Below are 24,757 nucleotides of genomic sequence, written 5' to 3'. Positions count from 1 at the left end.
AAAGGGAGGCGTTCGGCAGCTATCCCTCTCCGTCACGCCGCTTGYGAGCACGGCCGTCTCCGTGCAGGGAAGCTGGTCATTAATATTTCCACCAAGTTTTGTAATGGCATGTTATTTTTTAGCATATTCTTATATATATATATATATATGTTCTTATATTTACACTGTATCTTAAGTTGCTTTGAATATGTGGCCATCTGTAATGCGGTTGCAAAGGAGCTGCTTAATACAAGGGAAAATAGGCAATTAAATATTAATGGTCCCTTTTCTGAAGGAGGAAACTCAACAGCTAATTTTATGTAGTTGCTGCAGAGATCAAAGTGTGGTTGCATTTTTCCTACTGAARGTCACTGAAGTTAATTGAAGGGTGAGGATGTGAGGTATTATATGTTGTTTTTATAGACTATGGGGCTTCTAAGATTTCTGTTTGGGGTTACTGTATTTTTTTGTTTGTTTTTGAAGTTTTTTACTTGACAGTGAACATTTTTCTTTTGCAGAGTCTGAAAACAAATCCTTCTGAGGGWCTCAGTGTCTGTCTTAGTAGGAATATGTTTCTGAATCCTTATATATAATGTTTATAAAGGAGATTCTCTGTGCAAAAKGGTACCAGTATTCTGACATTCCCCTATAGATGTTTACAGTATTTGGCCACAAGCCTCAGGAATCATTTTTGTGACCAAAATAAGAGTGCCSACTCTTGACTTACAATCCCACCATAACATTTACGTGACTAATTAGTTGCACGTGTTGCGAAAACTTGCCCATTTCGCACAAGAAGGAGAGAAGACGGACTGATGTTCATTTGATTCCCTGCTTTTTATGTTCCTCTCCCCACCCTTGTACTTTTTTAAAGACGGTTAAGATTCAGCTCTTGGCAGAACAAGGCCAACGAATGTTGTGCAAGGAAATAAGGGAGAGGATCTGGCATTCAGATGTTCACCTAGCCGCAGAGGTGTAACAGAGCTTTGCAGGTACAGTTACCTCTCGGAGTCGAATAGCAGCTCGTGTTGCTTCAGGACCTGCCAGCAAGCTTGGGGACCCAGTAGTGGACACGCAGGAAAAGCACGTTCGCTCTTGGTTTACCTGCATGGGTCCTTGTAGCTGTCAGGAAGAGTGGAAATTGCTTACGTGATGAGGGYAGTGCTTTCTAATTGCTCATGCAGAACAGCTTATCTTCAGGGGAAAAAGAAGCCATGCTTCCTTGCCACCCTGTCCATTTTTCTAAGAAACCYGATATACTGTCATTATTGAAAAAGTTATAGTAATAAATGATTCTTCATCTTGTTACAATCCTTCAAGATCYTTTATTGCAGTCTCTTTGCAAATTCAGCCTGTCATTGCCTGATGCATTTTATCCTGAGTTAGCGTTGTGTCTTGGGGCACAACCTTGCCTCTTCTGCTGTAGCAGCACTTGGTGCTTAGTGCAAGGAACTTAATGCCACGTAACTCTGGAGGTTAGGGTCTCACGTAAAGAGGAATGGTTGCCAGTGAGAGCTTCGCTGGGGAACCAGCCTTTGGATACAACATCCAGCAAAGTAGGAGAGAGACAAAAGCAGCAGCTTTTGAAATTAGCACTGCRGATTTGCTGGTTATCCCAAGCGAATGTCTGGGAAGCTGTAAGGGACAAAGCTGCCTCATGACGACATAGGCAAAACAGGCAGCGAATGGCCCTCTTTTTCTTTCCGATACCAAACATCAAAACCAGTTACGTATTTTTCTTGTATTGTAGGGAGGTTTTATATCTTTCCACAATGAAATCATTGTGCTTGATGCTTGTTTTTTATACCGTGTTACAAACCACTGGAAATGCTGACACAAGACTGGAACGATTCGAGTCATTGCATCTATTATTCAGTCTAAGTTTGCTCTTCCTTTTAATAAGGGTATGTGGGACACCATTTTTTTTCTGGCTTAAATTTATTTGAAGTGCATCAAGTGTGGCATGGTCATTGGTGCATTGAATTTCTATCATAGAAATAGTCATTTGATAAATGTTGTCCCTGGAGGGTGCTTTCGTTAAGAATTGCAGTCCCTGAAGGTATGGACTTGTTTCAAACGAAGTAATACTTCATGTAGATCCAAGGAGGTGTCAYGCCTGCTGATGCCTGGAACCCATACCCCGGTATCGGATGATGGAGGCAACCAATGCATGTGATGTTGGGTTAACCCGAGAGGGACAGGGCAGCAGAGCCGGAGAGCTGCCAGCATCCAGCCCAAAGCCAGCTGTGGGCGATGCTCCCTCAGTTTGCAGAACAAGAGCTTTTCTCTGGTGACATTGAAATGGCTTGGAGCAAGGGGCTTCCAATAAGATGAGCCTTACTGACAGCTGTAGTGTCCTCCAGGCCTTCAGTGGAGCTGAAATCATAAATTATCTCCACTGTTTGTTTGCAGTGAGATTGCAGTTCTTTGTGCAGGCTTCCCCCAGTGCTAAAGCTTAATAGCAAAAATCTGAGCTGAGTGTTTGGCAGAAAAAAGAAGCAATTGGACATATTYGTAGTTTTAACACTATTAGTTTGAAAGGAAGGTTCCCAAGTGAGTTCTCCCCCACCAAAATTTGGAACYGGCAATAGATCAAAACCAGTGTGGAGAATGGTTTGGTCTAGAAGTTCAGGTATTTGTCTGAAGTTTTAGAGGTTTGCCTGTTAATCAGCCTGTTAGTGAAAGATTTCTGGACTTTCTTTCGGACATACTTATTAACACRCCTTGAAAAATTTCTGGCCTAGTGAAATGAAAACTTATTCTTTCCAAATATTTTGATATGCCAAGGCATACAAAGGTACAGAGTTTTCAGAACCAGAAGTTTTTTACTCTACCCTCAAATAAAGACCTTTTCAAACTAGTGAAGGGTGGAGTTGGGTCCAGAAATCCAGAGCATCAGATCGCGGGACCCAGGAGCCACAGCTCCCCTGGCTCTGTGTCACTGAACCTTGTCTCACCACGTACCTGTTACTGCCTGCCTCTTTTTCCATTTCTTCTTGTGCTGTTTGTCTGTCTTGCCTGTTGAAATCATACGTTCCTTGCGACAGGCACCATCTTTCATCATGTGCTAATAAGATGCCTACCAGGTTTCCCCCAGATTTCTAAGCAGAGTAATAGTGTTTATCCCTCAAAACTTGTTCTGTTGCTTGGGTGTGTGTGTTTATACAAACGTATAAATAAAACACAATTAAATTTGAGTTGGATTTCAGATTTCTTTGGTATAGATCTGATGTTTTGGCTTAAGTTACTTTGACTCACCAGAAGTGATTGGTGCTCTAAATAAGTTAGATAGTTCCAGCTTTTATGCCCTTCTCCCTCTAGATCCATCTTTACGTTAAAAAAGAAGTCTTTGTACTTAGCAAGAATATACATTTGGGCAATGGTGAGGCTCAGCTACTTGCTGTGTACTTGAAACCAAGATAAAACACATCTAATTTGCAAGAAATAACATACCAGTTTACTGTAATTTTATTGACTAGGTTTCATGCTGTTTTGCTTGGAGCCTTTATTAAAGTGCTCTGCTCTGGTCTGCAGGACCTCGCTCGGCCAGCAGTGTGCTTTGAAGTAGCAAACACTGGCCGTAGTGAGGTGATGCACGTATTCCCTGATGCATGCGTTTCCAAAAATAATAATTTACCCAGTCAATTACGTGTTATAATACGTTCTTCATAAAATGAAATCCATAAAGCTGTAGTTTGCTCGCTCCCTTTTCACACAAACTCCTTCTAACATAGAGTTCCTTGATTTCTCCCCCCACCCCCACCCCCATCTCCCTCCCTTCTGTAAATATGACCAGGAAGAATAAATACCGTACGCTGGCACGCTCTGGCCGGCCTCGGCGCCTCCTTTGCGCTGAAGAGCCCCGTGGCCGCAAGCGCTTCCGCTGGTGGCTTTGCCGAAGCTCGTGTCACGCGCGGAGCTGCAGACTACGACGCTTCRGGCCCGTTCATTTGGGAGCGCAACRAGCAATCGCGGTTGGCGTTGGGATGGGCCGGGCCGGGCGGATAAAATAAAAATTTGCTTGTCCTCCCGTTCCCTGGTGACCCGACTGCTGTTAGTAACGCAAATAGCGTTTCTAACTTCAAGTCGGGAGGAACGGCAGTAAGCGYGTCGCCAGTGTTACGGCCTAGGTTGCTACTCGTGCTGGTGCCGCCATTGCCCCCCACCCAGAGAAGAAAACCCCAAAGTCTTGGTTGCTCCTGGTGACCCCCGAGACGCTCGGCTGCGTCCTGTGCCTTGGGGCTGCCCGGTGACGTGCCCTGGGCAGGAGAAGGCGCCCTCCTGGAGCAAGCCAGCTGGTGGGACCTGAAGGATTTTAGCCTGCGGGAAAGGCCGGCTTCTTGGCCCCCTTCCCGTTTCTGCCGAGGGGTCGTCACCTTAGGGTAGCACTGAAATCCCATCCCGCCAGCGAGCCGCCGCTGGGGGCCCCGAGGCAGCCGACGGTTCCCCTCGGAGGCGCTGCTTGGGAGCGGGTCCTCAGCGTCGGGGAACCACCGTCTCGTTCCTGCCATCCGGCTTGCTCGGCGGACAGTTTTGCTTTCGAAGGAGATTGGAGGTGATGCATCTCGGAGAAGTTTCCGGCGGCTTAGAAGAAGGGAAGCGTAGCAGGAGCCAACTCAAAATGCAGCCGACAGCGGGGAGAAAAACGCCACGTCAGCTCAGCTGATCACAATGTTGCAGCTCAGAGTGAAACGAGGGAGATGTCAGCCTCCAAAAGGGCCTGAACGGCGCCAAGCGAGCACGGAAAGACGGACAAGGTTTTCTGGAAGCGGTGCTGCTGGCGAAGCGCACTGTGTGCTCTGGTCGACGAGGGYGGTGCGCAAGCCGAAGGTCCACGCGGCGCTCCATGCTGAAGGTCCGTGCRGCTCCTGCACCCCAGCTCCCTTCAGAGAAGTCAGTAGGGAAAAAGGGTCCTTTGCCTGGGGTTTGAAAAGTGGTRTTTGGGGTTTTTTGGACATGCTTGTTTTATCAAGTCGCTTCAAAAAGACAGTGCTGAAAAGTGGAAGTAAGCAATTTTTAAGAAGAGAAATGTATCTGGAGTGCTCGTGAGGGCCTCCATTGGACCAGTTCATGGTGGAAAGGACCGTGCTCTGCAAGCTGCTGCTCCTGGAAGGAAAGAGACTCCAAAACTCAGCGTAAATTATGTAGTTACGCATTCAAATTATTCAGTAACTAGGGGCATGGAGAAACTGCGTAGAGCCATAGGTCTGCTGGATGGTCACTGGGCTGGGAGATCTTCAAGCCCAAGTTTTAACCGATTCCTTTTATAACCTTGGGCAAGTCATTAACCTCTAGCTTCATGAAGAGTACTTTTTTCTTAATTAACCTAGCTGCTCTGCTAATTAATAAGATAATATGCTGAAAATAGCCTTGCTGCTGCTAAATGACGATATTCAGGATTCCCATCACCGTTGCGTAGACTGGTGTGTTACCTTCTTGTATTTCAGCCTTACTAAACTACTGTTGTTTCCTTTCTCGGCCAGTAAGACCAGACTGGACTGTGGCGGCAGTCTAAGGTGATTCCTTGCATTTAACCTGATTTTCAGTGCCCGGGAAGTTCTCCCTGCTCTCGTGCACCTGGGTCACTGGTTAAGGAGCGCTTTCCCTCCCATGCGGCTCCCTTAGGATCCGTTCTCTTGATCTGAGCCGACGCTTTTGCCCTGTAGTAATGTAACTACAGAAGTGTCCTGCGCATGCCAGGGTTTGTTTTTTATTGGTTATGCATAAGCGCATTTGCTTTGAAAAATGCATTTGGTAAATAGTCTAACTGCATATTACTCAATTTATTTCAAAAGCTTGAAAACAAATAGATTTATTCCTTTAGGGGTTTTTTGAAAGCTTTTCTCAATTTGTTTAATTCAGGAGTATAGGACTAAAATAGAATGGGAATAGATCCTTTTTTTTCTTTTGTAGCTAGACTTGAAGATGTGGTTTTAAGACAGAGACCTACTTCCGTTTAATCTAGCAGAATAATTGTGTAAAATTTAACTGGGGACAGTGGATCATGAGGGCAAAGTTTTAAATGCAGGGCATGAGTTGGCTTGAGTTACTGGGAACGTGCGGTACATGATGAGCGAGGAACACCTTGAGCATGTGCCGAGCGCTTCGCATGAGCTTCGTATGAAATTAGTGCGGTTAGCAGATGTGTCCCTGTCATTTCTGTAGTATGTCACATCCTGCATAAATGTTGGTATTATACTAACTTTGTGAATAATAGTTTGCCCGCTCCTCGAACCTCCTTGGGTTTATAACATTGAGTCTCATCGATGTTTTGTCGTTTTGAATGAAATGTCGATTTTCACAGTTGCTGAATGAGTCCGGTTTGTTTACAGTCAGCCTAGCAGTTTCTGTAATGGTTCTTTGCTATTTTAATTAAAAGCTATGAGCTTAGCAAAGCGTGAGCTGTGCATAGTTGCGTGTCACCCATGCGATTTGCATGTGTAAGATTCAACCTGCAGCCTGCAGATTGGAGAGCGATTGAGCATATTTGATAGTGCCTTAAAAAAATTCTGCACCTTGTCTCTCAAAATCTGGCAACCCCCAAAAAATTGCCCAGTTGTTTATAAGATGATGTTTTTGCAGGAATATAACTGCTTTGATGGTTCCTAGGTTTCTGGAGTCCACAAAAAGTATCAAGGTTTTGACTTTTGACTATGAGAGAGTACTAGCAAGAGGGTGGGGGTATTTTTTGTTGTTGTTGTTGTTTGGTTGGCTTTTTAAACCACATCTCACCCTTCCTGAGAGAGAGGAAAAAGGAAGAAGGAGTAAAGCAGAGAGGAGCAACCAGATTAACGAGAAAAAATGGAAGAAGCAGAGAGCCGGTGCTCAGGCTCTTGGCATTTTTTCATATCCTTCTCTGAAATTGCTTGTGGTTTCTTTGTGTTCTCTCTTCCCCAAAACCTCCATTCTTTACCATGAAAGCTGATTGCATTCAGGAGAGTGACCAGGAGAGGGGCCTGTGAGGACACTGCCTTGGAGCATTTTCTCCAGGAGGTCCTTGGAGAGTTGGAAGATCTATTCCAAGTCAGGTCCACACTGGGCACAAAACTCCAGGGAGATGTTTTGTATCATAATGTGTGTGTGTCTGTGCTGGTTTTTGGTGGGACGGAGAAAGCGAGTGCTTGGCCTTGTTCTGCACAACTGTGCCATGTGAAATAGTGCTTTCCTGTTAAGCTCTTCTTGTGAGAGTCCAGCAAGTCCATACTTTTGTGATTAGCTCTGGCGAGTGCCATTTAGGTCAAGATTTGCCCATTCAGCGTTTCAGGACAAGGTAGGAGCGGAGCTTGCGGAAGTGGGTTAAACTTCTGGGAGGATGCCATCCTTTACATTAGGAATGACTGATATGTGGTTGATTTTTTAATAGATTCTGCTCTCACTTTTAAAAAAGTGAAATAATAATTTTTTGCTGGGGAAAGGAATTTTCAGGAAAATGCTTAAGGGGCCCGAGAATTTCAGAACCTCTCATATCTCTGTTTTGCGTATGCAGAGTTGTAATGTAAACCTTTAGTTTTTGTGTTCATTCATTGTGGATGTTTTCTCTGGTCTCTTTTGCTTTTATTTCCAAATAATTTGTTTCTDTTCTTTTTTTTTTCYCTTCCCTTTTCTTGCCTCTTTGTAAAGGAGTCAATCACTGTCAGCATAAAGTAAAGAAAGCTAGACGCTTTCTGCCTTTCGTCTTCTGTTCCCATGAGCCGCCGCCTACGGGTASTGCACTGCTCTTTGCCTAGGCTGCCTTGTTAACCCCGCGCTGAGTATTGTACTAACCCAGTCACTGTTCGTTTACGACCTTAGCGGCAGGTAAACAGAGTTCCAAGAATAATTTCCTCTAAATTTCTGCTGCCCTTCCCCTCCTTTCCCCAATTGGATTTTCGCGCAGTGTCGCACAGTTGCCGGTTTTATGGGGGGCTTTGTCCCACGGGGCGCGTGCTGCAATGGCAAACGCGGTTTGTGCCGCTCGGCAGCCCCCAAATGCCCTTGGGTTTGGGTTGTTTTCTTTTTTCTCGTGAATATATCTGAACTGCATTCTTGGACCCCTGATGCAGCATGCTCGTGAATGAAGTAGAATAGCAACAAGAAGCCTCAATTAAGGTCACTTTGAATTAAATACTGAACACAGCGATGCTTGTGGCTGCTTTCTGGTTCAGCACTTTGAGAGGACCAGCTTGGCTTTGTTAGGGGTAAAAAGAATTGGAGGAATAGGTGCATTATTTTTACAATATTAGTATGCATTTTCATTTTACTCATAAATAATGTCTGAAGTGCATCAGCTTGTGACGTGGGTATTGGTGTGGCCTGCAGCCACTGCTGTGAATGCAGAATACGGTGTTTATTTGAACAGATCCCCTGGGGAGTTGCTCCATTTACCACTCGTTTAACTTTCAAGTTTATAWAACTGTAAATGTTCTGTATAATTAATACTTAAATTACTCTGTTTCTTATTTGTGTCTTAGCGATAGCTTTAGGAGCCCAGGTCCTTTGAAAGAGTCAACACCAACCTGGGTTTTCAAAAATSATGAGTGTACATGCGAAGCTTTACTAGCCAAATTGAACCGACTCATCTGGCTGCAGGAAATCTGTCTTGTAGTGGAAGTATCGAATTAAGCCACAAATTGACATTGCTTAATGATGCGTTGAAATAAGTAGTTCCACTCCCAAATTTAATTTTTGTGTAACTTCGTGTTTGCAAGTCATTAACTGTTTCATCATACAAGCTTCTCAGAATGTGTCTCTGTCCCTTGGGTTTTAGGTGAGAAGTCTTAAATTCCACTACTTTTCGGGTTTCTCTTGAGTCAGGTATATAAGATAACTGCAGTCTTAATACCTTTGGATTACTCATGAATTTAATAGTATATTTTTCCCTCCCCCTTCTCTGTCCCTTCTCTCTCCCCCTCTGTTTTTCTCTCTCCTTGCATGCCACCTGGATCTGCAGATGAAATTAGTGGGGACGGTAATATGTTTTCTAGTCTGTGTGTTACTAACATGCAATATGCAGCTCTTATATCCATATACTGCTTAATGCACATTCCAGTAATCAATTTTATACAAATTTTAGTGTTAAAAAGCAACCTGCCTTGGATTTATAGCCAAGAAATACTGTACTTTTCGGGCCACGCAACTAACACTTTCTGCTCAACTGGAGTAGAAAAAGGGGAGGGGGAAGTATTTCAAAAACGGGGGGATTTGGTATTGCATGTGTTTGCAGTGCGAGTTCTGGCATGGCGCAGAGGAGGTTTATGGATTTTCGAGGGTGTCCGTTCATTTTGATTAAAGTGGTGGTATCGCAGATTTTTCTTCAATCAGTCAAGTTCACTGGACCTAACACAAACCGATAAATAAGTCTGCTAAGTGATGCTTGGCTTTAAAGGCATGGTAACATCAAAGTGCTCTGTGGTCTACTAGTGTTTCTTGCATAAGAAGAAACTATACAAAATGGATTAATTTAGATTAATCAGATTTCAGCTATTCTAAGGCCTAATTCTAATGGAAGTTATGAAAAGGAAGCAGAGGAAAAGAGTAAAATGTAAAAAGGGGTRTATAAGTTCTCCTTTCTCCCCTTCAGATATAAATCATGTTAAGGTAATACTACCACAATTTTCTTTCTTCTCTAAAACATTAAAAACGCAAAGGGTGTTTCTTTCCGTCACAAATTCGGAAATTCTACTTCATATGCTAATCTTAACTTTTTGATGCTTTTCTCCTTTTTAAAAAAATTTATGGGGATCTGAAAAATACCAGGGGGAAAAAGCCATAAAAAGGGAACTGTCACAGGGGGTAAAGCTCCTGAATCAGCTGTCACGGATGTCACCTCCTGGGATGTRTTTTCCCTATGCTCTGTTAAATACAGTCTGATGCAGTATCGCTCCAGCTGGCTAACTCCCCTACATACCACCACCACTGCATGTTTGTCCAAAACAGGTTTATTTGGTTTTCATCCAAAATAACCCGGGGCTGGCCAGCAGGTGAATAAGCTCAGTCCCGTTTTTAAGATGCAAGAGGAAGCAGCACTAAAGAGCCTTCTTTTTAGGTCTTAGTCTGCCTAGATTTTCAGAGCTGGAACGACTCCTGGCAGCATGGCTTTGCTGGGGGGTGCAAAGCTTGAGGGTGTCGCAGCACAGCCGTGTGGCTAAAGCAGCCCGGAGGGCCTTGCCCAGCTGAATTTCCCTTTACGCTCTCCTGCGGGTCCTGCAAAATCGCTCCTCGGAGCCTGTCTTACTGCACGACTYGGTGGTGGTGGTGGAAAGCCTGCAAGCGGTGGAGGCGGCTGACATCTTCGGTGCAGACCGCTTAAAGCGCTTGTCGCTGTTACGCCTTGATTAAATTGTCCTCCGAATCCCAGAAAGAATGGAGATATGTGCAAATTGTTTTTGACTTCTCAACTATACATTCCTCTCCAAAGGATTAAACGTGTACCAAGGAATATTTGTTAATTGCTAACGTTTAATTTATTTGAATTGGCCAACTGAAGAGCCTCCCAGCTTCAGTATAGTTTGGGGCAATGTATCAAAAGCCTGTAAGGTGGGCTGCAGTGTTCTGATAATGCTTCTAGGATAARCAAACATCATTAATTAAAACAGAAAGATGAACAAGCCAAGCCATATATCACATTTTTATAAGCGCTGTTCCATAACAAGTGTGACAAGTGTTTTAATTTTTCTTTTTAATGACCAGCATTGCACCAGTTCTAGTGCCCAGATTCCTTTATTTCTTCTTGAAGCCGTTTCTAATCTCACTTATTTATTCATTACATGCCTATGCAAAGTACTCTCTGGTATCTGGCTCAAATAATAGCTTATAAACGTAGTTGGTGTRTATATATATATATGTATATATACGCACGATATATACATACATATTTCTGTGGTATGTATATATATGTGTGTATATATAGACATATAACATATATAGATAGATAGGTAGGTAGGTAGATATACACACCATGCTTGGGCTAACAAGTTAAAAATACCTCACCATAATATGACAGGAAAGCAGAGTGATTTATCCCAAATTTGTTGCTGTCACACTAATGTTTTCTTTCAGGTGGGTGCTTATTTTTTACTTGTAAACTGGGGCTTATTTCTCACAAAAAAAAAGTGTATTTATAGTATAGGGAGGAAAAAATATACCCTCCAAAAAAAGATAAATGCTTCTTTTCTTTCCACTGGGGTATGCTGCCTGTTTAGAAAGTGCAGGCATAGGATTTTCTGCAATTCTGTTTTTGCAAGGTAAAATGTATTCTTATGGGTGTTTGACCAAAAAAAGGGGGAGAGGGCTTTATTTATTTATCTCCTTTCTAATAGGGCCAAGTTAGGGTCATAAATCTACATTTAATCCTTAATACGTGTTGAACTTCAGAGGTTACAGGCAACCTGTAATTTCCTAATTGTCAAAAATCCATGCCGTTGGAAAAAGAAGCCTCTTTTTTTGTACCTCTGTAGCAATTAGGAACCTTGCTTGGGTTTCAGAGATGGCTTAAGTTGGTTGAACGAGGGCTGCCATCAAAAGGGGTCATCTGATCCTTTCCACTCTCTCCCGGGCTTTATCCCTCTGCCCATTTGGACACCCAACYTCTAGAAATGATACCAGGGAGGAGTAGGAATGTGGGAGTCCTGGAGAGATGGGGAAAAGGGGGAGCGAATCAGGCCTGTCAGAGGCAGCCCCGGATTTGATCAGCTGAAACCAACCCTGGAAACCTCATAGCCAACTTGAGATTGYTCAGTGTGGAGAACTTAATTTATATGTGTTTAAAGAAAGTTGGTGGATAGAATTTAATGACTTGGCAGTGAAAAATCCTCTTGCTGTTGTGGATTTTGGTTTTGTCAACTAGAATGAGATTTTACCTGATTGTTACAAAATGACCTACTAACACTGGCAACTCTGTAGAGCAAGAAGAGGATCTTCTGGTAGGACTTGGCACCATCTAGACCATTTTGAGAACTAAGGATGTAAAAATAATACATCTTAAAGGAAGAAAAAGAGTCTTTTTTCTCTTAGAACTTTGAGAACGGATGCTTTCCAAAAACTAACTGCAAGATGTTGATTCTTGAGATCAAGATTGCCTAGCTGTTGGAGTGAATTTCCATTAGACAAGGAAATCTGAGATTAATAGAGGAAGAAAGGGTGTAAAGCAAGAGTGTGACCTGGAAGGATCTTTATGCTCTGAGAGAATCTATGGAAAATCATTCACCTTGCCACACTGATCATAGGTAGATGCTGCCCTGGAACATCTTCACTGTCCGTTCTGCCTGTTAGCTAGAACAAAACTAGCACACTTTTATTCACACTTCATTGAGAAAAAGGGAATTTAATCTGTGATAGTTGCGGTTTCTATCCATTACCGATGTTGTTTTCTCTTTTTGGTGGCGGGAATGTGCTGTTAAAAAGATTTTCTTTTTAAGTCAGCAATTGAGATGGATTGGTTTCAGTTACAGAGCTTACACTCTTTAGAATATAAATGAATTCGCCTTTTATTTCTTGTTAAGTGCATCTATGTGACGCAGCAGAATGGGCACTGAAGTCATCATCACTTCCATAAGTAATTCATGCATGAGCAAGTTTAAGTCATGCTATTATAAATGCCTCCCAGCAGTGGGGAAGTTGGGGGTTGTGGTGTTATCAGCATTGATAAATTGGAGACTCTGATTAAAAAAGATTGAGTTTGTTTTCACTTGCTTTTCCCGAAACTCTTTAATTCCTCCCTTACAGAAACAGATGACTATGCGGAGATTATAGACGAAGAAGATACTTATACAATGCCATCAAGTAAGTACACTAGGTAACTTGGGAACTTTTGTCTGACAGCTTCTGAGGTTTAGCAGGGACCAAATCTTGTATTTTATCCTTAAGTAATATGTGTGCAAAGAAAATACTCATCACGAAAGACGTCGTGAAAACTCATGCATTCGGTGTCTTTCAAGTTCAGCTTTTGGAGCAAAGACAACCAAGTTCTGCAACAAGTCTTGCTGTTGTCAAAGACTTTACAGTAAAATCCCCTTTTTATTCCAAAAGGCAAGATTTTTAATTACAATGATGAATACATGCTTAGAAAGAGGTGTGAATATAATTTCTTTGAGAAGAGCAAACAGTCTGAGAGAGAGCTGTATCTGAACCCTGGTCTAGGATAGACTTGCTGCTCTGATTTGTTGGTAGAAGAGTCATCTGTACCACGTGTAGTTTTGTAAAGATGAAGGGCTTTAGGAACATAAAAAATGCACAGTTTTTCTGAGTCTTCCACCTTTGAAGTCAAAAAAAGATGCTGYGCTAGCCAATGCAAGGATTTTGTCTTCTGACATATTTGAATTAGAGCGTAATCCTAAACTGAGATGTTAAGGTTAATTAAGTTAACAAGAGAGTCTAGTGTTGTGATGTTAAAAGTTGTGTCTGCACATTACAGTTGAGTTCTAGCAGTCTAGTGTTTCTCTAGAAATAGATAATCGGTACCCAGACCTGCAAAAACGTCGGGTTTGGCTATGATGAGAAGGCAGGATGGTCCTAAACTGCTACCATGATCAGCTGAAGAATGATGAATGTATTTAAGGATTTTTAGTCTCCCTTGCAGGGGAGGAATGTTTCATAATCATTTCAGCATTTACAATATAGTATGCTATTGTGGAAAATACTTAAAAAGCAAGAATATGTATGTTTTCCAAAAACAAGCATGTGTTTTGAATGTCGTGCAGTAAGTCAGTAAGTGGCTCTACTAAAAGAACTGCAGGATTAAAAGATACTGTGATAGACTATGTACTTTATTATGTGTATTTTATATATTTTTTGCAATAATTGTCACTTAAGTAAGTAGTTACTTTTGAGCTCAGCCCTGGGTGATGCTGAACACTTAAGTATCCCTTCAACTGAGAGCCCGTGAGATGGACCGTTGAAGTGGAACTCAGTAAGTGCTTTGCTGCACTGGAGTGCATTCAAATGTTCAGCTCTCGAAGGACTCAGCCAGCAAAGATCACAAGAACAGACCCATGACTTCTGTTAATGTAAATTTGAAATTACTTCTGTGTGTTATTTCTTCTTTTTTTTAATGTTAAAAARTATTTGTCCTTGTCTTGTTAATTTTAAGAAGCTATCTCTAAGTAAGCATTTGATTTTTCTTTTAATTGCACTGCAGAAAGCTATGGAATAGATGAAGGTAACAGGAGACCCTTTACCCATCTCTGTGTGCTTGCAGTTTGGAATGATGTGGAATTTTTCAGTTTACTATTCACTTTCATTTAATAAGCATTATTTATTTATCGTTAAACCAGCTAGCTTGGGGATTTTAAAGAGGAAAATGCAGTATCTAAAACAAGAGATGAAAAAGACATTTATCACTCTGTTACCCAGCTGGAAGACATTATTTTTGTAGTGTCAATGAAGCTATAAAATAATCAGGCATGAAGTCTAAACTGATTGATTACAATTTTTTCTCCTCTGAATGATAGAAGAAGAGGTGAAAACATGCTGTACATGTGTTTTTTTTTTTTTTTTTTTTTTTTTTTTTTTTTGCTATTCCTGGAATAGTTTTCCGTGTCTGCCAGAAATGAAATTGCAGATGAAGTAATTCAGTTGCAACTAATTAAATGTTTTTCTGAAGTAGTGAGCCATTTTTATCAGTAATATCTCCACTCTATTAAACCACAAAGTGAACAAAATTGCATAAGTCACAAAACATCTCATCAAATTCACTTCAATTATATGCTGATAGAAGTGTAGTGCACTCAAAATTTTGTGCTTTCATTTGATCTTTATTTGCCATGGTGTTGTTTCCATATTTTTTTTCTTGCAGTTACCTCTTTAAAAATTCTTCTGGCTCATTTGATGGTCCAAAGATCTAAAATACCCCATAGTGGAGTTCTCTTAAATGTACAAAGGCATATGTGCACAAGCTGTGTTTAAGACATTCCGTATTGCCGTAGGCTGTTTGTATTCTTTGTCTTTTATTAGCTGTAATTAAGAAGGATTTAATTATCTCTATTGCATTGGAATAAATAATGCAGTCAATTTAGCAAATTAAATTTCAAAATTTGTTTTTCATTGCTTTGCTTCAAACATTTGTTTAAGAGGATTCCACTGTGTGTATACAGTATTTGTATAGGTTGGTGTGCAGCAGATGTTAATCTTAGTTATTCATATGTGAGACATGTGAGTGACTTACTTTGAGTTCGGTATCTTGTGGATTATTTCTTTGCCCTTCATCAGAAACTTGATATTTTAAGTGCATTATATCCTTGCAGCCAGGGATTATGAAATTCAAAGGGAGAGAATTGAACTGGGGCGCTGCATTGGCGAAGGACAGTTTGGAGACGTGCACCAGGGAGTTTACATGAGTCCAGTAAGTGTCACTTCTGAGGTAATAAAGCTAATGTCTAGTTTTAAAAAAAAAAATGTGTGCCTCTTACATACCTTGGATTGAGTCCACTAGGAGAAGCACACGTTGACTGTGTGATTTACTCATAAGAATAATCGGCACGCACAGCATGTTCTCCGTGTTTGAGTTGATGTAGAAAACTTCCTCGTTCCACAGTAGACACTCTGCTCTATATCTCCATCAGGAGTTAAATGAAGATAACCCCATGAGATATTCAGGCCCATGCCAAAGCCACTAGCTGAGTCAGAATCGGAAGTCACTGCTTTTAACCCCAAGTGTACACTCGCTCGCTCTCCAGGTTGAGTGTGTCCGAGCGTGGTGAGCGCGTGTGCCCTTGGCCGTGCTCCACTGTTGGGCACCCAGAGCTTCAGAGCCTTATCAGAAGTTGGACACCATGTTTATGGGTGGTAAACCTAAGTTAGCTTTGGACAAATCCACGTCCAGTGCAGAAGCTGCTGTTTGTATCGGGGTGAGCTGATCTGCCTGACTTCGGTGCTGAACCAGGAGAACTTTGCTGGTCACTCTGCTGGAACGGCAGTAACCTRCAACAGAGCGACAACCTTCAAACCAGCGTGGTTGTTTCTACAGTGAGCATCCAACTGTGTCTCTGATTAGGAAGCTGATTTCTTAATAAATTACTATGTTGCCCTGACAGAATAGTTAGTCAGTCATTGATCCAGCGCAAGAGTCACCCCACTGAAACCAGAGAGGTCGGCAGGACTAATGTACTTCAGCCCAGTGCTTATGTGCTTTTCCAGAACGCAATCACAGGGATTAAAATTGCAGTTTAGATGGATGAAGGATTAACTTTGTGGAATACACAAGAGAAAGTTGTAAAACTACTTCACTTCAACAAAAAAATTTCAAGGTTATAATGACTCAGGGTTCTGCACATTTCAAGTGAACACATCCATTTCTTATTTGGAAGGATTCAGGGCGTGGTGTTTTGACAACTAAACTAATAATTCATGCATGCAACAACCTAGCCCTAACTTCAGAAAAATACCATTGCCTTTGGGAAGTGTTGTCCAGTAAAAACTGATTAGCTTCCTGGATATGGATGGGTCCCCTACAGGGAAAAATGTTAAATATCTCATGCAGGTTTGAGATCTGTTCTGGTATCTTCATTTAGAAACAGTGCTGGCATATTTTGCATTAAGGGGTGCCCTTATTTTTCATTTAATCCTGTCCTAGTTAACTGGCAAGTAGTGTTTTGCTGAACTAGGGCAGAGTGGATAAATCTAGTGCTCCATGAAAGCAACTGAAGTCCCCTTTTACAAGGAATACCATTTTGAAAATGCTTTCCATCTCAGCCTTTCTTCAAAAGGAAAACACATTTTGTTCAGTCATCCTGTGCGTAGGGAGAATTTTTTAAGTGGCAACCTGCTGACTGCTTTCATTAATGACTTTTTTTACTGCATGTCAGATACTCGAAGATGTGAAGGGAAATTAGGAAGGATTTAGCATTAAATATAGATGCACTAGACAGGTGGGAACTTAAAACTTCTGGAAGAAATGTTACAGTAGATTGAAGGTGAGTTGCRGTACTACGGTGGTAGTTCCATCCGTGTGTATGTCCAGCTCGTCTGTGAAACTACRGAGGAGGTTTCTGGCGTCTGGTTCTCCTAGCTCRAATCTGAACCTAAATGTCCATCTCATTCTGCCCGTTAGTTGCACTTGCAGAGGTTTTGATTGTATTGGATGCCACTTACTACTAAATATTCCTGAAAAACCTGGTAACTGTTGTCTGCCTGGCCAAAAATCAGCAAAAAAAAAAAAAAAAAAACAAAACAAAAAAAAAACCCAAAACGTGTTGAACTTTGATATAGTGCTGCTTCCTAAATTTATTATGCAAAATGYCTGGAGTCTTTGCTGGTTGCAGACACTGAAACTGTTCGTTTGATGCTAATATTGGTTCCAAAAAGCCTATCTGTAACATCAGGAGAGGGATTGGTCTAACCTCCAGATGTCTCCTCCAACCTCAATTATGCCAATTTTAAAGGGGAATAAAATCATCTTGATCTACCACTAGTTTTTGGCAGACTGTGGGCATCTTGGTCTATGCACCTAGAGCTGCTTTGCAGGGGAGGAATATAAAGATATTTTAGTTATTAGTCATTTTAAAGGAATGAGTTTGTGATGGGCTGTGTTTCAGTTATTTCTAAATTTTTGTCTTTTAGGAAAATCCAGCTATGGCTGTTGCAATCAAAACATGTAAAAACTGCACCTCAGACAGTGTTAGAGAAAAATTCTTACAAGAAGCCTGTGAGTATTAAAATATTTCTTTGAGGCTGAGCTTGCAAAGACTTTGCAGCCATATGTGCCACAAGCTACTGATATTAAATAATKATATGTTTTACATATAAAAACAAGAAGTTATTAAAATATGCAAATGTATATTTATATAAAATGTGTGTATAATAATAATTTTTTATATGTCTATATAGCCTGCCCTTATATACATGTGTGTGTAGCATGAGCTTTGTCCTCTTCTGCAATATGTGCYGGGCAGACTGCTTTATACCTTGGCATTGCCCACGTATATGACTGTACATAGAATACCTGATTTTTTTCAAAATTAAACAGTGATGGCCAACTCCTTTAAGACTTCCTAAGCAGTTTTGGTGTGCTAGAGATCTGACCCTCTATTTTGTCTTTTCCTCTAATAAATTAAAAGAAATATAGCGTTTGTTGGAGTGTATTGCACCACCTTTAGGAAGTCAGGTTGTTGTCCTKGTAAACAAAGTTTGCTAAAACGTTATGTCTAAAAAAGATCCGTTTTGAAAATTTGAATTTAAAATTCTAATGGTGTGAATCCATTTCCTAAGTAAGCGCCCACCAATACTGCAGTTCCCCAAGCAGTGGTTTTCATACATGGGGAAAAACTTTCTGAATTTCTAGGAATGTTACAAATTCTGCGAGTGTTCATAAATCCCATTGAGATGGATATTAGTGCAAAACTTCTAAAAAAARAGAATGTTATAGTTACTAATTTCTGTAGCATTTGTAAGCAAAATAATATATGCGACAGAGACCTTAATTTTTGCCTATTATCCTTTGCTACTGTATTGCTGAAAACTTTGTRTTACATGAGGAAATCCATTGGGTCAGGCCACATGTAACGGGATACTCTTACTCTGTGTTCCTGTGTTCAAGGGTTTTTTTCTAACTRTATATAAAGAAAATCTGTGTTCGTAGCTAATGGCTTTTCTTTTTTAGATGTTAGAAGTTTTTAATTTATTATCTTTTTTTCAATTACATTCATTGCTGTTGGAGAAGTCAGGACCGTTGCTCATGGTAATAACTTAGCAGTCAGAGATACACTGCTGATTCTTAACAATCTAGAARATATTTGCTCCTGTACAAGGGCTCCTTATTGTACTTCAAGTTTGGCAGATCAGGAAATGCTAGTGTAGCAGACCAATAACTAGYGCTTTTTAATTTGGATTTAATCAAACGGTATTCCAGCTTTGTTTTTACATCAGTGAAACAAGGTTTTCATGTTATAAATCATATTTAAAATTRCTTTGAGCTTGATTAGCACAAGAAACTAAATGCCTGAGATTTCACTTGTAATATATATTTTATTTACAAAGACTTTAGTAATGAGATTGGGTTCTGAGATTCTAGTTGAGTAATGCACCTTTTTTCAGGATGCCAGAAAGAGTTTCCTTCTCCCACTTTGAAATCCTCTTTATTTCAAAAAGGGGGGAAGGAGGACAAATTTAGRGATTTAGGGATCCTGCTCCAATTCTAGGTAATATTTTCCCAGTTGCTCGACATTTCAACGTACGCTCCTTTGTTTATTCCTTTCTATTAATGTGCCATTATACTATTTCATTGATAGGGATGGCTGTTTTATTGACTTCGCTGTATAATTCATAATACATTAATATTTTGAAGGGTATGTTCTTTCATGTGTCCATATAGGTGTTCTTGTAGTATAATGTGTATTTAACTATTATGAGATTAGGTTTTACAAATAGAATTGTCAGAGTTTTTTCTTGGGGTTTGAGATGTTACAAAATGTGTTGAGATTATGGTTGTGGTGTGCCAATGTACTTTTGAGCTCATCAGAATAGAGAATCTCAAAACACCTGCTGCTTTTGCTAGATGAATTTGTGATTAGTTAAAAAACAAAATATGAGGGTATTTCCCTTGTCCACTTTTTTGAACAGAAGCAGACTTTTCAGTTGCGGAAATACGGTGCATTTCTGTTGACATTGTAAACTGTAAATGTAAAAGAGATGCTGCCTTAGGATTAAATGAAGGATRTTTGTCGTGTGTATGTCAGAAGATTAAAAACTTAATCAGAAGACTGATGTTTTGCTTAACCTACCAAATACACCTYCCCGTGGCATTAATAAGCATTTGTCCATCTTGCTGTGTCGAATATAYGGTGACTGTACTGATGAGCCTGAGAAGTTAATTAAGCCAGTAGAAGATAAAGTCAGACGGGAATGTAATCATTAAAGGAGATGTTGCTTTTACGACTGACGCGCTTTTTTCCAGCTACCGAAYGACACACGCTATTTATTCCTTCCTCTGCTTCCAAGAGGAAGAGCACAAGTGAACAGGTCGTAAACTGGGTTGATAGGTCAGTATGTCAGAGCTGATACCATGCTCCACCATGGRAGAAGAGCCCAGGAGCCTGACTTGTGCCTTTGACAGCAGTTCTCTTTTTCTGCAAGTGGAAGGTAGATAAGAGCCACTCGAGGAAGCGGGGTCTCAGGCTGTCTGCAGACACGGTGCAGAGTCTCAAACGAGCAGGCGTTACGGCTTGCCAGCACTTGTCTGAAGTTCTGCAGCACTGTTATTGTGTCTCCTGGCTATTGATGGCTCAGTTATAGACTAAAAGCTTCTCAGCTGCGTTGTTTTATTGCCAAACAACAACAACAAAAAAGAGATAGGTATTGCATTAGCAGTTGAAATGCACTGACTTGATTTTTTTTTTCCTTTTAGTAACAATGCGTCAGTTTGATCATCCTCACATCGTGAAGCTCATTGGAGTTATCACAGAAAACCCAGTTTGGATCATTATGGAGCTCTGTACGCTTGGAGAGGTATGGAAAATTCTCATCCATCTTTGGTGTTCACCCCTTTTAGCTCATGCTTTCATAAAATACTGAAAAATCATTTGTCTTGGTGCTAATGCAAAGGGATCTGAAAACTCACTTGGGGGCAAACTCCTGAAACGTGGTACCATGACTGTGTGCAGCATTGTGGATTCAGGAGTGGCAGGATTTGGCCTAACCCCTCCACTAGGGAACTGCAGCAGCTCAGACCAGCATGGTTTAGTCACGATTTTCAGGGAACTTCAGTTGCTGTTCCAAAGGGAGAATGTAAGATGCCGATTTTGAGATAGCATTTAACCAGCATTTGCAAACTACCTTCTTCAGGCAAAATTCTATTGTAAATTTTATTCCTTAAAGACAGCAGTAATATTTTGTGCTGTGTGGGTAGCAACTGAGAGAAAATTGTGAGCAGGTTTGCTATTCATGGGCAAAGAGAGCTCATAACGTTTCACTGACAATAGTTAAAACTACGGTTTTTCACCTTTTGGAAGGTAGCTGGGTGATGCCTCTTTTTCCTTGTGAACACTGAATTTATTATGATTATTTTCTGCCCAGTGTCTGCAGCAGGGACCCTAGAAAAGAGGGTTTTCCTCATTATTATGTCTTTTGGATTAATGGTTWAAACAGACCTGGATCTCAGCTTTTATATTGACTGGGTTTTTTTGAGCCACATGCTTCTGAACGTTTGAGAGGAAGTAATTTTTCTTATTGCATCACAAGACATTCGTTTTAATTATCAAACTACAGTACGGCTGTCCAAGTTGAAAACAAGAAAGAAAAGGAGCAGAAAAGGTATAATGGAGAGGTCATCTCCTCTCAAGAATTTACAAAAATTTCTTTTCCAGTGCTCAAATTATTTTCAAAGCTTTGTACTACTTTTAAAAGGAGAATCCATTAAGTCTTATACTAGAAGTATAGTTCATAAAAAGTCTGTATTGATTGTAGCTACTCTGAGCTAAAGCTGGGTATTTTAGCAAATGTAAATGCAGAATAAAATTAATGCTGCCAAAACAGTACTAATCTAACTGGTATTCATATTGGCCATATACTGCTACTCCTTGAAATTATCTAGGCCAAAAATGTGCAGTTTTCAAGGGAAGAATGCATGAAAAGACCAGGAGTGCTTGAGTCTGCACCAACAGCAACRTATGTATTTTGTCCTCAAAAAGAGCCTGAAAGCAATGCAAAAATTTCGTCTTGATTTGGCTAACAGTTTTCACACACAAAAAACCGCTGTCAGTTTTCCCCCAGTGTCATGTTTCTGCGTGACAATTGAATTTGTTTTCTCCTCCAATCTAAAGGGAGGGCATGTCAGTTGGTGCTTGGGTAAGCTTTAATGTATGTATAAGCTTTAATATATTTGCTTTGTTCAAATATTTTCTCGTTTTTTTCGTGAATTCTTCTTTTCCTTCTTTGTGCAAAAAGCTGAGATCGTTTTTGCAAGTAAGAAAATACAGCTTGGATCTGGCCTCCTTGATACTCTACGCTTACCAGCTTAGTACAGCACTTGCCTACTTAGAGAGCAAGAGATTTGTACATAGGTAAGATTTTATGTATACATGTCTCTGTGTGTGTATGTGTGTATATATATATATTCTTTTTAAAATATATGTAACTTCTAAAAATTTCAGGATGTTAGAAGTGTCCTAGATGGTTGGCAAACTTCCTTGAGTGAAGACAAACCATTTACAATACATAGTTGTGTGCATTAAAGCTTACTGGCTATTTTCTTTTCCTTGACTTCTCCTGATGAATGTGTAGCAGCAATACTTAGGCACTCCACTTACCGGCTTTATGTCAGGCTCCATATTAGACTTTGGCTATTTTTTGAGGCGCTGCAACCAAATTGATGCCCTTTCCAAGAGTGACACCTGGTGGCCCCCTGCTAGATTGACCTGGAGCTGTTGCGCAGCTTTAATCAGAAGCGTGGATTTCAGCTGAGTTGTTGCTTTGCAGTTGCAGCGTCTTTTCCCAAAGTGCAAGTCAGCTGTAATCTTCCAAATACAAAAAAGCAAAACAAAGGGCAGCTGGTTTCTTAAATAAAGAATGAGGAAAGCGAAATATTTATACAGTAAGCTGCTTGCTTAGCCGAAAGGCGAAGCTAAATTTCCCTTTCGGTGAGTGTTAATTTTCATTCTCTTGAATTTAAGTATGTTTTAAATTCTCTGTGTGTGTGTGTGTACATACAGATCCCTGTTGCTAGGACTAAGTACCTAGATTTATAAGCCTGTGATCTTGATAGATGAAGAATAAAACATGACAGTTATATTTTTGGATGATGATTGTTACTTATAAGGATCAAATATGCTACAGTATTTCCCTAAGCTTTTCATTAATCAATAGAAAATATTATGTAGTCTTATTCTTTGCATGAACAGCTAAACCTTGATTAGAAAAATAATTTGGCCCTCTCCAAGGAGTCTGCTACTTCTGGGATTTAATAGCTTTTTTTTGGATGATGATGCTGTTTTGCCACTTTACATTTTTTAAATGACTGGAAATAGTGTCTTCTCTATTTGGCAGGGATATTGCTGCTAGAAATGTGCTGGTGTCTGCCACTGACTGTGTGAAATTAGGAGATTTTGGTTTATCCCGATATATGGAAGATAGTACTTACTATAAAGGTAAGTTAACATTTTGGAGTCCTCTTGCAGACCAGTAGGAACACACTTGCTTCTCACAGTACTAATTTGTCGCCAGAAGGAATTAGCTGGATTTTCTTGGTCTAAATGCTATAATTGTATAAAAAGGCGAATTATTCAACAATTAATAGATGGCAGTAAATTCCTTCGTGTGTGTTTCATAAAGGAGAATCACGGGGTCTGTTTTTAATTGCAAAACCTATGAAATTCATTCACAGGTAAAATTGTATTTTTTAGGACAAGCCTATTGTGCTTGCTTTGCAATTTTTAGATTATCTACATGGGAGCTTGTTTGAGATCATGTTCATATTTGTGGCATAATCTAACTAGTCTACAGTGAGTTCAGGGTTACCTACAGGTATTCACGATAGGTTTGTCCTGTCCTGTATATGGATACATACTCCAAATAGCATTAGACTAGAGAGATTTAGTAGAAAAAAAATTGGAAACCTACTTTTTTCCCRTTTTGTATGGAAAACTCTGGTTAACTCCAGTAGCTGTGAGATGTTCTGCAGTGCCTGGTAGATGGGAAATAGAGCAGGAGAATAGAAATGGCATTATAGGGAGCCGAACAGTGACATTTTAAATCTGGTGCCTATTATGAAAGCATAGTTTTATATATTTCATCTCCAATATATTTCTAAGTTTGTCTCTCGTGTTTTAAAACATCCCTACCGGGAGATCCCTGCTCCCCGGAATGTTTCCTCCCGTCCCTTGTGTCTCACAATACCCCTGAGATTTTGTGCGACAGTTTCTGGATTCGGTATCGGGATGTTCCTAAGCGCGATCACTGTGTCTTGAAATCGGAAGAATTCACTTGAAACGAGGACGAGCCCTTGCTCAGTCAGGGCGAGTGTTTAAGCAGTGTGCAGCGGCTCCTTTGTGCTCTCACGCGGAGCTGCTGGCCAGGCTGCGCAGGTATCTCTTGGGCRAAGCACGAGGGTTGAAGAGCTTCGCCGGAGAGAGGTTTTGCCCTCTTGCACGAGCGCGCAGTCTGCGTTTGAGCTCCGCAGCAGAGTTAATGGCCTGCCTGCTCTTACCTTCCCTGCAGCTTCCAAGGGAAAACTGCCCATCAAATGGATGGCTCCGGAGTCAATCAACTTCCGACGGTTTACCTCAGCTAGTGATGTATGGATGTTTGGTAAGCAAATACCAATTGTTTGGGTTTGGGTTTTTTTTAAGGTTCTCCACTGGAGAAGTTGTGKTTGATTTTAATTAATGAAAGGTGAAGGATTTCCAGAGAATTGGCTGTGTTTTTATTGTGCCTTCTATGCGTCTTGTGCAACRTGCTCTAGGTGACCYTGCTTGAGCAGGGGATTTGGACTAGATGATCTCCAGAGGTCCCTTCCCACCTCAGCCGTTCTGTGATTCTGAACWTCCATTTTTCTCCTGGACATTTTCCATCTATTTTATTTTATTTTTTCCTACTCAATGAGTCTAAGGTTTCGTGTACCTTTTCWCCTGTACTAAGAAGTGCACAAAAGTGAAGGTGCAGGGAAATTAGGGCAGAGTCATAACAGTGGTGATTTCTTTACTGGAGGTTGGTTTTGTCTCTAGTGTCTTTTTGACATATCACTGTTATTTTCTGCTTCTGCTTTATATTCTCACTTTTTCCTTCCTTGCAGTCTATTTGCTTCCCTGCCTAATGCGTAGATCAGCCTGTGTCTTGTCCAGTTTCCAGATCTTTAATGTTTAAGTCTCACTAATTT

General features: G+C 40.7%; 1 protein-coding gene across 9 annotated transcripts in view; it reads left to right on the top strand.

The window, feature by feature from the left end:
* The window catches only part of PTK2 (protein tyrosine kinase 2), a 185,724-nt gene that overhangs the window by 135,135 nt on the left and 25,832 nt on the right, over positions 1-24,757 (top strand). For 4 of the 9 annotated variants that reach the window (XM_085322275.1, XM_085322351.1, XM_085322197.1 and 1 more), the window contains 9 exons: positions 7,600-7,683; positions 8,909-8,926; positions 12,682-12,738; positions 15,198-15,295; positions 17,512-17,596; positions 20,294-20,394; positions 21,832-21,947; positions 22,930-23,030; positions 24,100-24,189. In XM_085322275.1, the coding sequence (XP_085178401.1) occupies positions 7,600-7,683; positions 8,909-8,926; positions 12,682-12,738; positions 15,198-15,295; positions 17,512-17,596; positions 20,294-20,394; positions 21,832-21,947; positions 22,930-23,030; positions 24,100-24,189 (750 nt within the window). The remainder of the gene's footprint in view (positions 1-7,599; positions 7,684-8,908; positions 8,927-12,681; positions 12,739-15,197; positions 15,296-17,511; positions 17,597-20,293; positions 20,395-21,831; positions 21,948-22,929; positions 23,031-24,099; positions 24,190-24,757) is intronic. The other 5 variants (XM_085322667.1, XM_085322510.1, XM_085322829.1 and 2 more) reach the window with 2 other exon arrangements.

The sequence above is a fragment of the Rhea americana genome, unplaced genomic scaffold, assembly GCF_003343005.1.
Source record: "Rhea americana isolate MKP2758 unplaced genomic scaffold, rheAme1 scaffold_0, whole genome shotgun sequence".
Taxonomy (NCBI): Eukaryota; Metazoa; Chordata; class Aves; order Rheiformes; family Rheidae; genus Rhea; species Rhea americana.
The sequence above is the reverse complement of the archived record's forward strand: the minus strand, read 5'-3'. Positions and strand labels throughout refer to the sequence as shown.